The 16,799-nt window shown below is 32.0% G+C and overlaps 4 protein-coding genes across 4 annotated transcripts; 2 read left to right on the top strand and 2 right to left on the bottom strand.

Annotated features, from left to right (window-relative positions):
• Positions 1 to 218: 218 nt before the first annotated feature.
• Bm4081 (uncharacterized protein) lies at positions 219 to 4,930 on the bottom strand (the record flags this gene model as incomplete). The annotated part of the gene is made up of 12 exons (XM_001899631.2): positions 219 to 347; positions 632 to 857; positions 1,129 to 1,293; positions 1,420 to 1,744; positions 2,069 to 2,128; positions 2,676 to 2,906; positions 3,186 to 3,315; positions 3,640 to 3,765; positions 3,919 to 4,039; positions 4,116 to 4,279; positions 4,502 to 4,638; positions 4,816 to 4,930. The coding sequence occupies 12 exons, from the start codon at positions 4,928 to 4,930 to the stop codon at positions 219 to 221; spliced, it is 1,929 nt and encodes a 642-aa protein (XP_001899666.2).
• Positions 4,931 to 5,562: 632 nt separating this feature from the next.
• On the top strand, positions 5,563 to 7,445 carry Bma-mdt-19 (LD41395p, putative; the record flags this gene model as incomplete). Its single annotated transcript, XM_001899630.2, has 6 exons — positions 5,563 to 5,686; positions 6,105 to 6,264; positions 6,586 to 6,702; positions 6,906 to 7,018; positions 7,082 to 7,173; positions 7,398 to 7,445. 6 exons carry the CDS (start codon positions 5,563 to 5,565, stop codon positions 7,443 to 7,445), a joined length of 654 nt encoding a protein of 217 aa, XP_001899665.1.
• Positions 7,446 to 9,378: 1,933 nt separating this feature from the next.
• Positions 9,379 to 9,483, top strand: Bm13300 (Uncharacterized protein; the record flags this gene model as incomplete). The annotated part of the gene is made up of 1 exon (XM_043076673.1): positions 9,379 to 9,483. One exon carries the CDS (start codon positions 9,379 to 9,381, stop codon positions 9,481 to 9,483), a length of 105 nt encoding a protein of 34 aa, XP_042932607.1.
• A 1,433-nt stretch (positions 9,484 to 10,916) lies between these two features.
• Positions 10,917 to 15,004, bottom strand: Bma-sma-3 (Smad1, putative; the record flags this gene model as incomplete). The annotated part of the gene is made up of 10 exons (XM_001899629.2): positions 10,917 to 10,979; positions 11,222 to 11,389; positions 11,629 to 11,807; positions 12,125 to 12,257; positions 12,470 to 12,609; positions 12,742 to 12,832; positions 12,993 to 13,085; positions 13,472 to 13,642; positions 13,918 to 14,058; positions 14,918 to 15,004. The coding sequence occupies 10 exons, from the start codon at positions 15,002 to 15,004 to the stop codon at positions 10,917 to 10,919; spliced, it is 1,266 nt and encodes a 421-aa protein (XP_001899664.1).
• Positions 15,005 to 16,799: the final 1,795 nt, after the last annotated feature.

Genomic DNA, 16,799 nt, shown 5'->3' with positions numbered 1-16,799 from the left:
TGACTACTGAAAATACAAATCTTTAACTTCATTGGCATGTGCTAATCTCATGTTTGAAGTCTTAAAACGAGTGAACCATAATGATCTCATCATTGCATAAATGTTTCTAAATTACACAATTACTGACATATCACTAATTAAGAAACAAGAAAAACATTTGTAAATCTTCACGATAAATTAGCTACCGATATATAGAACGAATGCTGTTACAAATAAAATCAATTCTTATCTGCTTTCTTTAAAAAACGTGGGTCTGAAACTAAACACATCCAATCCAGATTTTTTAGTGCTGTATTCAATTTCACCAACTTTCGTCGTTGCACTTCGAATGTTTCCTCTTTGGCTGTCTGAAATGCATATTTGCAACACAAATAGCAACAAGACTCTCACATAAATCTTATTAATTATATGTTTCATAAGAAGGTCTATTACCGTTCAATCTTCATAAGTTCAACTACACATGAAAGTTTTTTTTTTTTTTTTTTTACAACAATAAATACAGGAAGACTCGTTCAAATCCAAGTAATTCTCACTCAATTTCCTAATTTTGTTAAATAAATCATTAAAATGCATAAAAATGATAAGAGTACTGTCACAGATTTTCATATCACATAAAATAAGAAATTAATACCAGTTCAGGGGGTTTTTGTGGAGGACTTGGGTCGCTCATCAATGTAATGAATTCATCTTCACTGATATTAGCCACCCTTGGCACATAATCAATTCGAAGTCTTATTTCCGTGATCTTCGATAAAATATACTCACAATATGAAAGCAGTTGTTCTGGATCGCTCACACCCTGCTGCTGATGCCAACGATCTACTGATTTCGTTAAGCTTGTCATAAGTGTATAAGTTCTGCAAAGAAATTCAATCATTTCTGCTCTTAATGCATTAACCAAAAGACAAGCCCATACCAATCAGAAATTTTATTTCCATGAGTTCCTTCAAGAATGATCAAGCTAATCATCGGACTGCATTAACTCATGTTGTACTAAATGACCAATTAGTTCCTGGAATCCCGCTAAATCAAACTTCTTCACTTTGTCTAGAATATAAGCAAACAAATGGATTGTTATAATAAGGAAGCAGAAAGGAAAAAACGGTGCAATGCATGACATTAACACACCTCAACAATAATTCCTGGACCAGTTCACGACCAATGCATGCCAACGAAGCAACCGAATACTTCGATAAATCACTTAAGATCTCGGGAGAATATGGCGGAGGATTCATTGGTCGAGCTGCTTTTGTTTCGTCCTTTTTTGATTTTTCACCGACTTGATCCGATATTCTGCAATTTTAATAACTTGGATTGGTTATTCATCTTGCCGCCTTTGTACGTTTTAATATCAATATTATTTTTTGCATATCACGAATATAGTGCCAGCTCTTAACCAACAATATTGTCCATATATACCTTTGAGTACACTGTTGTGGTTGTTGTTGAGGTTGATATGATTGTCGATTTTGAAATTGCTGTTGCTGTTGTTGTTGCTGCTGCTCATTTGGCGTTTGTGATTGTACTCCTAACTGATAATTAGACTGAGAATGTGATGATGGCCTTATACCCGGTGAAGATTCCTGAACGGTACCCGCGGAATACTGTCTTCCCGGCATACTTTGTATATTTGCACCTGTACCACTATAGATCTGAGCTGCCGATATACTTTGCATATTCATTACCTGCTGTTGCTGACGTTGATCTATTGTGGATGGTGGATAACCCATCATCATAGCACCGCCTGCAGCAGTTCACACTTGAGCAAATGTTCAAATCCCTTTTACTACAGTCTCTCTTCCATTCACAAAATCTACCATGGTACTTTCCGCAATATTTTTTTCTTACCAGATCTTTATCTTTATAGACGTATGTCGTCCTTAACAGCTCACATATTTGGGAAAAACTCGAGATTGTTTAATATTACACTGATTTCTTACTTCGCACATTTTATGCTTATCAGAATTGATTGGATACTGATATAATCACAAAAGTATATTTGCCCCGGACAATTTGTATTCAATTCTGATTTGCAACTAAGAATAAATACCAATCAAAAGAAACACACCTTGAGTCTGTTGATAGTATACCGGCTGATTCGGACCAACGCCTGAGTTCTGCATCTTACCTGAAACAAAATCCCTCTATGTCAACAAAATATGATGAATACATTCTATTCTTCGTTTCTCATTTAGTGACAACTTACCAAATTCTAGCAACATCATTAAATCTCCCATATTTCTATGAAACAGTGTCAAAATATCAAAGCGATCACAGATCCTTCATTCAAATAAACTTTAATCAGCAAAGGAACAAGAAACACAATATCAATTTATGAAAAAATAAGAATTTATTTATGAGATCACAAAAAAAAGTAAAGATATGATTTAAAATTTATCAAGAAAATACAAACAACTGCCATGAATCACAAGCATATTATTAAATTAGACACAAAATTTCTAATTAAAGATCATTAGTTATTGCCTTACGAAATTCTAAGCCAAATATTCGTTACAATAAAAGGACAAATTCCAAAATTAAATACCTAGTTTCACATGCTACATGTAACTTTAGTGTTAATCAGATTTTCTTATGGAGCATTTTCCCATGCAGTTCTTGCACTTTATATAGAAACTAAAGATCAAACTCAGATTTTCACTGTATGACTTCTAAACTAGGAGCAAGTTTTGCCAGTTCATTACGAGTGTTGATAAAAGCACCAATTAAGGCCCCAAGCTGTAAACGATCTGAACAACCCTGCGACAGATGATATTCGATATCTGCCATACAAATCAACAATCGACTCAATAATTCTGGTGGTACTACCAGACGGAAAATGAATTCATGCATTGAGTTTAATATATCACTGAGTGCAAATGCTCGTTCAGTTCGAATTTCTTCTATTTCTGCAAAATAAAAACAGCGGTAAAAAGTTTGTATTGGTTTCTATCAGATATTTACCACTGCAAAAACAAAAAGTTAGCAAGACCTCGTAATTAAGACTTCAGCGGAATTAAGAGTTTGATATGTTAATGTTAAAAAAAACATTAACATATCAAACTAAGCTATTAAAAAAAACCATATCAAACTATGTAATTAAAAATAGTACCCTAAAGAATAAAAATGATAGTCTTCAGAAAATATAAAATCCTCGCTAATATTCACTAATAATTTTAAAGGATTACTTGTGTAAGCATCTTCTATTGAGTCATTTAATAGTATTTTCACAATTTTTTCAACATCAGTTGGTAAAGGATAACCCACACACCGATAAACATTCGGTTCATCAACCGTTTTAAAAGCCATTGCTGTGCTCTAAAACTCATACATAAATCACGGAAACCAGATAGTTACCAGAAAGTTATTGTTTGAGCAAATATTTTGTCATCCATTAACTAATAGATAAGGTTCTTAATAAAAATAACTGATATTAGAAAACCCATTTATCATAACATTTTTCAGATGATAAAATATTTGCTATACAAGAAGTGATATGATATTATATATAATTACTATCCTCTTTATCCATCAGCTATTTTTGAGTTACTAGTGTTGCACTCATTAACTTTCACATTACAAATCTAATTCAATCTAGAAGATACCTTCAGAAGTAATAATCATGAAATAGAAAATGTTTACCTGCAAAATGTTTATAACCCGTCTCATGTCTCCTTCGGCCAAATTTAGTAATGCTTTCTGACCATCTTCCGTTACAGTGAGTGTTTCCACTTGCACGATATGATGCAGCCGTGGCAATATTTGCTCCTAAAAGAATACCTTATAAGTCTTTCATAATGAGATAAATGCAGATGATTTTTCCCTTTTAAATCATTCAAAATTTGAATGTCATCTGCTTGCTAGAAATGCTTGCAAACAAAATATTTTGTACAAAAATATAACATTAATGAAAAGACTAACATTTGAAAGTGGAGCAAAACGTAGACGTGTGCACCGCGATTGGATTGCCGGGATGATTTTCGACAAATAATTACATATAATACAGAATCGAACATTGTCCGTGAATTTCTCAATTACACGTCTAAAAGAAGAACCCATTTTAAGAACAGAAAACATAACTTCTGTAGATCAAATTAATCAACTCAACACAAAAATACCTTAAGGCGCTCTGTGCATCTTTCGTCATAGCATCAGCCTCATCCAAGATGATCAATTTCGGGACACTGCTTTGATTCTTGTCCACATTTAAAGTGCTTGTTTGAGCAAAATTAATGATCTGTTCTCGAACAATCCCTATGCCTCGATCATCAGATGCATTTAGCTAAAAAATATGAATATAAAACTGGAAGAAATATTGAAAAATGGAAATCATGACTCGAAAATCTAAAGAGGATGTCGACAAGAAAGAAAAATATTCATATCAAGGAACCTGTTTAGGAAAGTTGTAGTGCAATAATATAAAAGCTTTCTTGCCACTTATAAAAAGGAAACAAAATGTTGAATAACAAGTGCTATTTTCATAAATTTCGATTTAAAAGTGCACCTCTAAAACCATCGACGATAATTGCTTTGATGTATAGAGCATCCTTGCAGCAGCTAATATGGTACTCGTTTTTCCAGTTCCAGGAGGGCCATAAAATAGTAAATGCGGCAATCGATTTTCATTGATCAATTTCATAACTAAATCAGAAGATACAAATATGATGTATTACTGACCAAAAATAAAATGTAACTCCAGTGAAAGCTTTAGCAGTAATTCTCTCATGGAAATGAATGGTAAGTTTAGGAAAATCTACAAACTAGCATATTATTTGGTATTTCTTCTAACATGGATCAGCAAAAAGTAGCACAACTCACGCGTATCAGTGATTTCTTGATGAGAAACAAGTTCAGTGAGAGAAGCTGGACGATACTTTTCCACCCATGGCATATTAATCATACCACTTTCTCTCATCTGACCATCTGATACCATCGTCCACAATTTCCCTACTTGATTAAAATTCAAGCAGCCCTCTCCCGGGTATTCCAATTCAGGTCAAGACACGAGTTGCGAATGGTAATCTTCCGAATTCTTACAGAGGTTGTGGAAGAGAATTATTCTTTTGAGAACAAAAGGTTGAAGTATTACCTAATTTCTGATTTCTATTTTCAATTTATCCACCTTTGTCACTTTGCTTAATGATACATGTCTAGATCATTCGTAACCTTTACATTATGCAGTCATTAAGATCAGTATTAAAAACTGCCCTTATCCGGTCTAATGTAACTTGTTCTGTTTGTATACATCATTAATCTTATATGGTATATGAATAATAGTTGCATGAAGTCGTGATAAAAAAAAAAAAAAAAAACGTTCCTAGCCTCTAACCTCTTAAATTTGAACTTATAGTGTAATTGTTTAGATTATGTTTATAATTCTTTCATAAGTAGTTTAAATTATTTACAGATTATCTGCTATACATTGATCGAAGTTATTTTGTTTACCATTATTATTTTCTTATATTAAATCTATTTGTAAAGGTTATTTATTGGTGAAACACTGAAATAATGCTAATAAAAGTTTGAGCTTTGTCCAGGTTTGTTATTTCAGATTAAAGTTTGGAGATGGATTCTATTGGAAGCGGTGTAGCATCATCAGGTTCATTACGTACAAAAATATCGTTAAAGGGCAGATATTCGCAGCTGTCGTTAGTGTGTCCTTTTCATTTGATGAAACCCGAGTTACCGCGTGAGTTTCATCGTTCTATTTGTTTTCTACTTTTACTCATTAAAACGTAAGTAGATAACAGACATGATTTAATTATGTCGAAAACTCGTGTATTAAAAGAAGTGAAAAGCTGTGTGAAATCTTTATAATTCTTTTAGTGTGATGGGGAGGTCAAGAAATATGCCATAAATTACTGGTAGAGTTTGAAATATTCTCGATGATACGATCGTTTGCTGTTTACAGTTTGATAATACCACTTGTTGTGATGAAAGCTGGCAGTCTAATGAAGTAAATCATGAAACTTCTCCAATATGAGTGCAATTTGATTGTGTTTAAATAAAATTTCCGAGAACTTTTTTTATATATATGATAAAGGATTCGATTGGTCTAGTTATTTGGGACTTTTTTGAGGGAAGAGTTTTACTTATGAATGTTATAGAACAGAGCGTTTTACTTGGTAGTAACGATTTATTGGCGGAATATGATATGGGCTCATCTTATCAGCGCTTTTGTGGCTCAAAGCGATTACGGGAGGATCTCGGCTCCTTCCTCCCGCATCTTGTTGGCAGTTTCAATTTCGAAAATGCTTTGGAATTCAGGTTGGTGCAATCTTTTAACTACTGATTCTGATTTTCGTGGATACTTTTTTCAGCAGACGGCCGTATCAATGTCGGTAGCAAATGTTAAGGTGTTAAAACGATGCATTTGCTCAGGAACTTCAAATAAGGTGAAATATACAGAAAACAACTTTGAATAGGTAAAGAATAATAAAATTTGAGAATTGTTTCCTTTAGACTTCATAGTTTTTCGACTTATTGTCATGTTACTATGAGAAAAGGAACCGGATCCATGGATGAATAGTTCTGCTGGACTTTTTAGTGATCGTTTCGACATGTATTCTTCATTATATCTTATTTTAGTTCATTGCGGATGTTGGTGGAAAAACCACCGATCACTGGAAAGGAGATTACCAGCCTTTCTGCGGGTGCAATGGCTGGATTTAGACTCACGCCAGGTGCGGTCCCCGAACCCTACAGGTGTTTTTAAACATACGGATTTATTATCGAATAATGTTTAGTAAATATGCACATAGTACGGGACACACGAAATTGTGTTAAATTAATGAACTGAATTTTACGTAAATTATATTGCAAAGAAACAAAAGTAAAATTAGAACTTGAAACAAAATTTCTGTGTAGCTTGAAATTATTATCCCTACTTCATTGGCTATAAACTGTAGATATTTCGACAATAAAGTAGACGATCTGAGCAGTGATACAATGAATTATGATGAGAATGGTGAAGAAACGAAGCATAAAAGGAAGTATAAGTGGAGCTTGGATGATCTTGATGGTAAATTTTACATCTTTTGTCTTCAAACGGAAAGCTGTATTTATAATCTCATTTGCTTTGAAGATGCTGATTTGGATCGAAAGTACAGGAAACATCGCAGTGAAGATAAAGACAGGAAGAAAGAAAAAAAGAAGAAAAAGGATAAAAAACGGAAGGTAATTACTGAAGCTACTTACACACTAAACTTTTTCGAGAATTAACATTGTCCCTTTAATTTAACAATAATCTTTAGATATAAATATGACTTCGACTAATGTCAGACCATTTTTTTACTCCACGTAGCAATCTTTGAACAGGGTTGAAACCTGTAACAGGTATGCTGCGTAATGGTCTGAAATTCTCTTACTATTACTGTTCCATGCAAACATTTCATTTTCAGAGAGATTCAAAAGAAGAGGATCAAAATAATAAAGTAAGAAAAGTGTGAAGAATTTCTGAGTTAGCTGTTGAAAGAAGGCAATGTACGTGTTACATAATATTGTATCTGAAAAGAGAAATCAAAAAATATATGAATAGCTGAACTTAATTGAAAAGAAATAATAGTGATCATCACACATATATTGCGAGTGCATTTCCTTTGACATGAAAGCGTTATCATCGTTGTTGACGCATAATTTGCATTCAAGTATGATCTTGTGTGTTGAATTGTGATGCAAAGATGGCTGCAACTGGCTGTATTGTATCCAGTGGTACCAGATAATAGTTTACTGTTGGCAAATTCCATCTAATCTCGACTATTATCTATCCACTTTCTTAGTAAACTGTTTCATTGGCGCAAAACTTGTCCTAACCAGTTCCTTTTCTTCCACCTTAACAGTTTCTAATAGTCACCTTTTTTTTTTTTTTGTTTTCGACATATCTTATTCATTTTTACTTTTATTTTATTTATATTTATTGTTAAGACAATCTTCTGTACTAGACAACTTTGTTAACCGATTTATTCGATAATGGTTTGCTACAGATATTATTTTATTGCATAGTGTAAGATGCTTTTTCAATTTTCCTTTCTGACCAAAATCTAAGCAAACAATGAGAAAAAGACAGTTTCTCCTCATATCTTTTCTGCCTACAAAATACTGTTTATGGTCTTTGAATGCATTAAGTATTTAGAGTAGTAAGAAAGATTTTTCCAATGAAATTATCAGTGGACTGTTTTGAACTAGATGCCACTTTTATGAAAACTTATTAAATATTATTGGACTAAATTCCATTCTGTTGTAATAAGATGCTTTCTCATTCTTAAATTTTTTTGATTAAGAATGAATATTTTCATTAGATATTAGAATACTGTAACATAGACTGATGATTTCCTGCCAGAGTTTAACAGTTGTTTATGGAATGTTTTGCTCAATTTTTTGTCGAGACAGGGTTGTAAATGTCAGGATAATTGAAATATGTTAAGATTATAGCAATGATGAAATGAAATATGTATCGTGCAACTTTAGTCATGAATTGTTGTGCAGTAAGCCTTGAAAACAGTAAGGTTTGTGTGTTTCACAGAAGACAGTAAGATTTTCACCTTTTTATGCCTTCTAATAATCTTTGCATAACGAGCTGTTTTATAGCAACCTTCAAAAACAAAAACATCTCATAGAGTAAGTCAAAGCTACGTGAATATTTATTAGATTATTCTGTGAATCTGAAAAGAATATGGAACGAATGATCGATTGCGAATGAAGCAGCGACTGTTAGCAGAGTCGTGTTAAAGAATTTACTAGGGTAACTGCTGCTAAAGTTGCTCATTCTTCTGCTTACGGTAGTCAAAATGGATTACTCTGATAGTTTCTACAAAATTAGCGAAATTTATGTTCATTTTATACTCTGTGAACAAATGAATCATTATAGTTGGCTCCCGATAATCATTAGGATCTTTCTTATCCTTAATATCTTATCTGTTAGAATAGCTTAGATATGGAAATTTTATCATTATAATGTCCCGTAATATGAACAAATATCAAAATTTTTTTTACAAATAGTATCACAGATATTAACAAACTATTAACATATGAGATAGAAAAATAGTAAACCAAAATCATTCTTAATCTACTACAATGAACCATAAAAATATTCTTATTATTACCATAATGGAATTAATACTTCAATAAACATGTAAAAATAAATATTGGTAAGAATGAATAATAATAATAGCACAGATTGAAGGATAAGAAATCGCACTGAAATTTACGTTTCAAATGTATCAGTGCTTCCCTAAAATAGACCAAGTACAGAAGTAGTAAATTATATTTAAACAGAATTTAAAGAGTGTAAAATATATTTAAAGAGAGATTTAAGGAAGCTTAAAATGTAAGTCCCATCATTTTCGATGATAGTATGAGAAAAAAAGGGTAAAAATTGCAGATATGATTTTCCAAGATAACAATAGAGAGGCAAGCATTCATTATCTAAAAATAATAAAGACTCTTTCCTGGGATATTGAACATTTACACCAAAATATGATTATTTAGAAAGCAGAATCAGTGGAATACTTTTATAAAATTAGAATAGCACTAGCTTATAATATTCATATTTATACTTCCTGTATTATATATATAATGATAGATAGCATTCTGGCACACTATATCACTCTGTTATTTTATCATATTGCCATTAAAATATATTTGCAGAATGGTTGACTAAATAATGCTTCTCGAAAAATTGATAATTACAGCATTTTTACTTTTTATTGTACTTGTAGCGATCAGATCTTGTTAAAGTACACAAAAATCGTTCGCTTAACTTAATTAACAAATGCTAATTTGATTTGAATAATATTCCAGCATTCTTTTACTTCACATATTGTGAAATTAAAAAGACAATTACTGTTGTTTATGATGTAAGTAAAATAAACTAAATCTTAGCAATCATTCATGGCACAACAAATTAAATTTGAAACATTTTGTGTGTAAAAAACTCCCAATAATGCATAATAATTGAATGAATGAAATAATACTAACGAATTACCTTATAAATCTACTTTATCCGAAGCTTTTACTATCAAATTACTTGCCCCAAAATTAAATATATCTTTTAGTATTTTGTGAACAGAGTAAACGATGCAAAAATTCAACATTTGCATAACAGACTAGTATGGAATTTTTATGCCTAAATGAACTACTGTCTAGGCAAAGAAACAAATCGGAAAGGAATCTATTAGCCAAATTTGAAATGGTCAACGAATGACTAAGCGTTGATGATATTATTGATAGCAAAACGAGATTCTTTTACAATTATTTGGAAAGGAAAGAAAGAAAAGGAGTGAGACATATGTGCATTAATATAAAGAACAAGTATTTTATTTTGGTATGCCAACCTAATATCATAGTTCATAGGATTGAAACAAAAGGTCACTGTACATAATCACTCATAAATTCGACTAAAATTAGATCACATGAAGTATTACAAGATTACAACCAATTCAATATATTTAATTCATCTTTTTACAATAGGGAAAAATGTGTGCATAAACGAAAAACCATTTAATGTTGCCAAACTAATCATAAATTCAACAAGAATTTATAGGAATGACTAAACATTGATAAAATGATTTCCTCATTACAATTTATAAATTACCACTTGCGTAAAAATCATCGGCATACGTGTCGAATCGTTTCGCAGTGCAGAAATTAACAAATGATGAAAATCTGTTGTTTAAAACTATTTCTGCATGATTCACGATGCCTTCTTTCACAAATCTTTAGTAGAAATTTAACAAAACAAAGGAAATCCACAGCTTCCATCTCCAATATGCAAAGTGCACGCGTGTCTCACATTCATACTTCAAATAATGCTTGCCTCAGACAGCAAAAAACTGCTTTATTTTTTACCAGACGCCAAAACAATAACTTGCAATATAAACGAAAGGCACCAATATGGATACAATGTACTAAAAAAATTCATGTCAAGATACGGATGATATCGGATTTGTCGGTGGATCCAGTCTTTCAATCACTTGATCTATGCACTGAAAAAAAAAGAAAAAAAAAATCTTCAGCATTATTATCTACACTTTTTTATAAATTCCATTTCCAATACCATTCATTACATGTTTTGTTTCCTGTGTAGTTCTGGCCTGAACGTCTGCTTATCCGATCTTGAATCAATCACTTTCATAGATTAAAATCTCCGTTAAATATCATATAAAAAGCACTTTGATGGAAAATTTGCTGAATTTACGATGTTTTCCAATGTACATGAAAAATTTACTGCAAGTGGTCCGTGTAATTGCATTTCCATCCAGCACGGTGTCGAGGTAACATCCTGGCGATGATACTCTGGGCCTCCCCATCCTTTTACGAATGATATTCGAATAAAACACATTTTTGTCAACTCATAAACATTATTATAGCCTTCTCGCTCTGCTCGTCGCAGCATCTAAATAGTACATTAACCAATCAGTTTGATTTACGATTATGCAAAAATGATCGAACATATTTCTAAAAGTTTACAAAAAGTGACTGTTAAAACTGTCCAGACTATTCAATGTTCAACTAACTAGAGATTTTTATGTAATCAAGCCTCGACAAGAGAGATACTAAAATGAATAATGAGATAACCCTAATATCTGAGGTGTTACAGTACAAAATATGTCACTAGAGGTTATAACGACTTACTTGCACGAATAACTGATGATGAAATATGTACATAAAATGTCCAGGAGGTATTCTACAAACAGCATTTGGCATACAATTAAGTTTATAATTGCTATTTCTCGACTGCACGAATACTGGAGAATCCGAAAGATTCGTCACAATTACATCATGTGTCGTTTCTTCACACGTCAATTTCACACCTGCAAAAAAAAGATACTATTATACTCAGATAATTACTGTTGATATTGTGTTTTATCAATTATGAACAAATCATATATATCGATTATTGTAATATCATCTGTATCACGAAGCTATTCATCAACTTACATAAATTCAACATGAGCCTCAAAAAAGGTGAAAAGTAGTCCAGGTTATGGAAAAACTTATAAGGTTTTAAATTCTTTTAATTTTAGCAATATCAGAAGTGGCTTTTTTGGGCGGTAGTATTTCACCTGCTAATCCATTCAATTATCTATTTATTGAATAATCTTTTTGGCGCTTTTTAAAAAATCTTTACCTTTTCCTATATGCTTCCGGGTATTTTCTATAGTCGCATTTCGATTAACATTGGTTAGTAGGCCAAGGCAGATCCGATCATCAGAATTTGAAGGGTCCGTAAAGCCATCAACAATTACTTCCAGATTTCTTATCTAAATATAAATATGTAAGGTAAAATTTTCTTTATTTTTCAGTAGAATTTTCATTCCCAATCCACCTTCCAATATATAGAAATATCATTTTGTCACTTTGTTGTCTCAAATTATATCACTTCTAAAATTCCAATATGCAGTCGACAATCACTGATAAATACAAAGATATAAAAAAGGAAACAAACAGATGAGTGGAAAATAATGGGAAGAACCTTAAAAAGTTCACCGACGCGAGAATTAAGCTCATAGTAACCAAGTGAACACCAGAAATTTGGTTCTGGATAGCAATAACCTGAGTCTACTTCTGATGGCATTGTTTCGCAATCCTCGCTGAATACCGACAGAGGACTCGCTTAAAAAAAAAAAAAAAAAAAGAAAAAAAACTCTTTAAAAATAGAAATCAATAACTTGAACCAATGTCCTGATCATGTTGCTAACAAGTAGATCCTTATAGACAATACAAGTAAAGATAAAAGAACGGTACCGGATGAGTAAGAAGAAGTGTCTCGATAGGCACAATATTCCAGTGGAGCATTCAGTGATGAAGATACTTCAAGTGAGTGGTGATGCCCATACTATAATTTTTGCATGTCATTTAATATGAATGAATGAAATTCATAAGAAATCTTTAACTGACCATAATTACTCAGAAAAGCCGCTTGCTGGTATTTATTAGTGAAGCAAAATTCTTAGTTACAGAAATATCCAGCTAACTAACAATATGTATATACTTACCGTATTGGGAGGAATGGAACTCACTGATGAAGGCATATCTCTATGAAGAATATTAGAAAAAGGCACAGAGTGTGGCACTGCTACCGGAATGATCTAAAAAAACTGAATCAACCTAACAGTTTTTACCAAAACTTCATGGCAATGAAAATTGCAATAATATATCAACAATGAAACAGAATGGAACATATACTTCAAAAGCTTCAACGATCAACGGAATAATAGTCATCATTAAATTAAAATTAAAGTCGTTTCACGAGTCATCTTTCGGGAATCAATGCATACTTAAGATGCAGTTTTCTTCCCAACATACAATTTACTACCATCAACAACTGAAAAGTTCTATCAAGGCAACAATCACTAGTGAGTAACAGTTCATATAAATTCTACAACTTTAACATTTCCTAACACAATTATTAGCTAAAAGTTCCTGAAAAGAGTTATTGCAATGATGATGCTGACAAAACATCTGTAAATAGTACCTGAGACTCTATCTTTTGGTAATGATAAGGATTAATACAAATTAGAGGCTGTTTGCTATCATATGAATATAAACATTCAGGCACAGACTTGAGCTCATGATGCGATTGCAAATCACGCCACCGCCATACCTTACAATATATCACATGCGGAAGTCCCTTTCGATGCGATACCTCAAAAAAGTACGAAGCATTTTCCGGTATTAGTTTAGAATCAACAACAAAAATTCTATTTGTCTATGTAGACAAAATGTCTGATTTTGGCCACCTGCTATCAATTTGCTATAATGTAATACATGTGCACCGTTGATTCTGATTCTAGGCGATGTAAAACATAAGCAAGATTCAAAGATATAAAAGAAACTAGCCAAATAAGAATTAACGAAATAAGAGATTAAAAAGTTAGCAAGAATATCTTAATAGAAACATAATAAAAAAATAAATAGCACCTGAAGTCGCCCATCAAGCGATCGAGGTATTGTGACACATTTACTATGAGATCCTGGATTTGCAAGTGCAAACTCAAGGTCCTCGATAGTACCTTGACCATTCTTCTTCTTTTTCAATTTTTTGACCAATGAATCCACAGCCTAGAAAAAAGGAAAAAATTTCCGATCTGTTGGATTTCATTACATCTTGAATGCATTTAGAAAAAACCCAGCAATAACATGATTTGAAAAAAGATACACATTTTGAACAAGAATTAAGGATATTTATGAACCAACGATTTAAATAGTAAAATTTAATTTATATTATTTTTTTTTAATATTTTTTTACATTACATTTTTTGAGCTGGTTTTTATGTTAATTTTCTTATTCAACACATAGAGGAAAAAACAAGAAAATTGAATTGTGGCTTGGCAATCAAAATTATAACATTCTTCAACAACGATTGCAGACAACACTAAACAGCAGTGATGGTTAAAAAAGATAAGAATCTTTTGTGTTTCAAAATTGTAGGAAACATGATGGTCATATCATGTATAAGAAGGAAATAATGCAATCCTGCCATTAGAAACAGCCAAAAAAAAATGGAATGAAAGCGAGAATTTTTCGTAAGAAGTGAAAATTATGCTATCTCGAAACTTACTTTCATTTCCTACACATCAAATCCATTCACTGTTTCTCATTACTTACACCTTAACTTTTGTTCGTCCAAAGAATTAACTAATAAATTCTCCACCAGAAAAATTTCGATTTTGAACAAAAATTACAGTGCCTCTAACGTCCAGCATTATTAAAATATCATAGGCATTCACATATCTGATGAAAAATGATATAATCTGAAGCAAAATCTTTTCCAACTAAATTTCAATATATTCTATCATTTCTGCTTAGTATCCACATTCACATACAAGCTATCTGACATAATGCAACCAACGAAAAAGCAAAATTCACTAAGGGAGGTATGGTTCGATTAATTTGCCATATTTAAACAACTATTCAAACCTTTTCTGCCCATTTCTCCTCTTCATCACCTTGCTTCCATCCAAGCAGCTTCTTCACTGCAGGTTCGTGGAACAGACTACTCATCATCTCCTATAAAACAAGAATAAACTAGAATGTTCCTTTGTTTCTGAAAAAATTAATGTTATAGCAAAGTGACTGATGGCCAGATAAAATACCAAATATCACGAGTAACAAGAGTATCAATCCTTTGAAGATGCTAGAACAGGTTAGAAAATATGAATGAAATCGTTTATAATTTAATCGATTCATATAATCTGTAAAAAAAAAAAAAGAAATAGCAGAAGAGAAATCACGAAATGCTTCGAAGTATATTGGAAGTATAGCATATAGTTTTATAATAGTACCTACATTGTTTTGTTGATAATGATGAGAATGAGCAACACACAAAAGAAAGGTAGGATGATGGTAATAGATGATAAGGTGCTGATGATAGTGATCGTTGCATTCTCTGCACTATCCATTTAAAATGCGTCTGCTGTTGCTATACAAATATATAAAATTGTCAAAAGGGGACAGGACAACGTGTTATCACCGAAAAATTCCGATATTAGCCGGAAATTCAAATCATTAGGAAAATGAAAGAACAAATAATTCTTTCCGCTTTTTTACTTATGCACTAATTACCCTATGAATAAGCACTTAAAAAAAAAGAAAAAGTACATTGTGATAACAACGATAATAAAACAATTCCACCGAACATATTTCAATAGTATAATTGCAGTAAGCCAACAAGCAGCATCCATATTTTTAGCTCATTTCATTCGTTTGCAAAATGCCCAAAAAGAACAAACATGTTAACACAATATCCGTTATCAATACGACTAGATGCTCGACATGAATCGTAATATTCAATGATAATCCATTCCGGCATTAGATTTACTGAACAAGTTATTTATACAATAAGAATTGCAAGAAAAGTACGAAAATATACGAATGGAAATATACATGTTAAAAAATACAATCAAAACTAACCCAGAAATTACGAATATTTCGATAACTAATCTAAAGAATTAATTACTGTCCACATAACTAATGAGTAACTTAATATCGTGAATAATTGGCTACTAAAAAACGTCGCTGATCTTTCAGCTAAATTCGTTCAGTTAATTCTTTCCCTGAAGAAACATGAATAACGTCATCGGTCTGCGAATAGGACTGAGACAGAATGTAACACTGAGTATGCTATTTAAGCATCACATGACCGATTAGATGGATAAATTGAAGACAGGTGCTTATTCTGACATCTTGTATCCATAGTAACAAACATATTTATCATGACAACATTATGAAACATGAGCAAACATTATGAAGAAAGCATAATTATAAGCAATTGATGAGTAAGTGTGACAATCAGTGTGTCCACTTCATGGTAAAATGGTCAGAGGAAAGACATATAAGTGACCAATTTTCTGCATGCTTATTTGCCTAAGATCTTACTACACTTTCTTTTTTCTTCCATATTAATATATGAGGATAATTGCAATAAGTTGTGCAGAAACTGACGATTGCATCATGGCACGCGTCCTGATAACCTTTGACCCTCACTAATTAAAGAAATACCTGCATACCACCATTGTTCGTAGTGAATTTATGACTATGTTAATCTGAATTTTTTTTTTCTCCCTCTCTTTTTCGCTCCCAAAATATTTTATTTGTTTTTCATTTTGTTTTAGATGAATAAGAAAGATCTCGCTTGATAAATAAGACGAATATAAATGTAATGCTAAAATTATAAAATTTTCCACAGTATTTCCACAATATTATTCATGCCGTCCATCTTGGCTGTTTTCTTCTTACCGAGCAATGACTGCATCAAATTTTACCTAGGGATGAATATAAATTAACGTGATAACTTTGTTAA

The sequence above is a fragment of the Brugia malayi genome (assembly GCF_000002995.4).
Source record: "Brugia malayi strain FR3 genome assembly, contig: Bm_v4_Chr1_scaffold_001, whole genome shotgun sequence".
NCBI classification, from domain to species: domain Eukaryota; kingdom Metazoa; phylum Nematoda; class Chromadorea; order Rhabditida; family Onchocercidae; genus Brugia; species Brugia malayi.
Note: the sequence above shows the minus strand (reverse complement) of the source record. Positions and strands in the feature narration are given on the sequence as shown.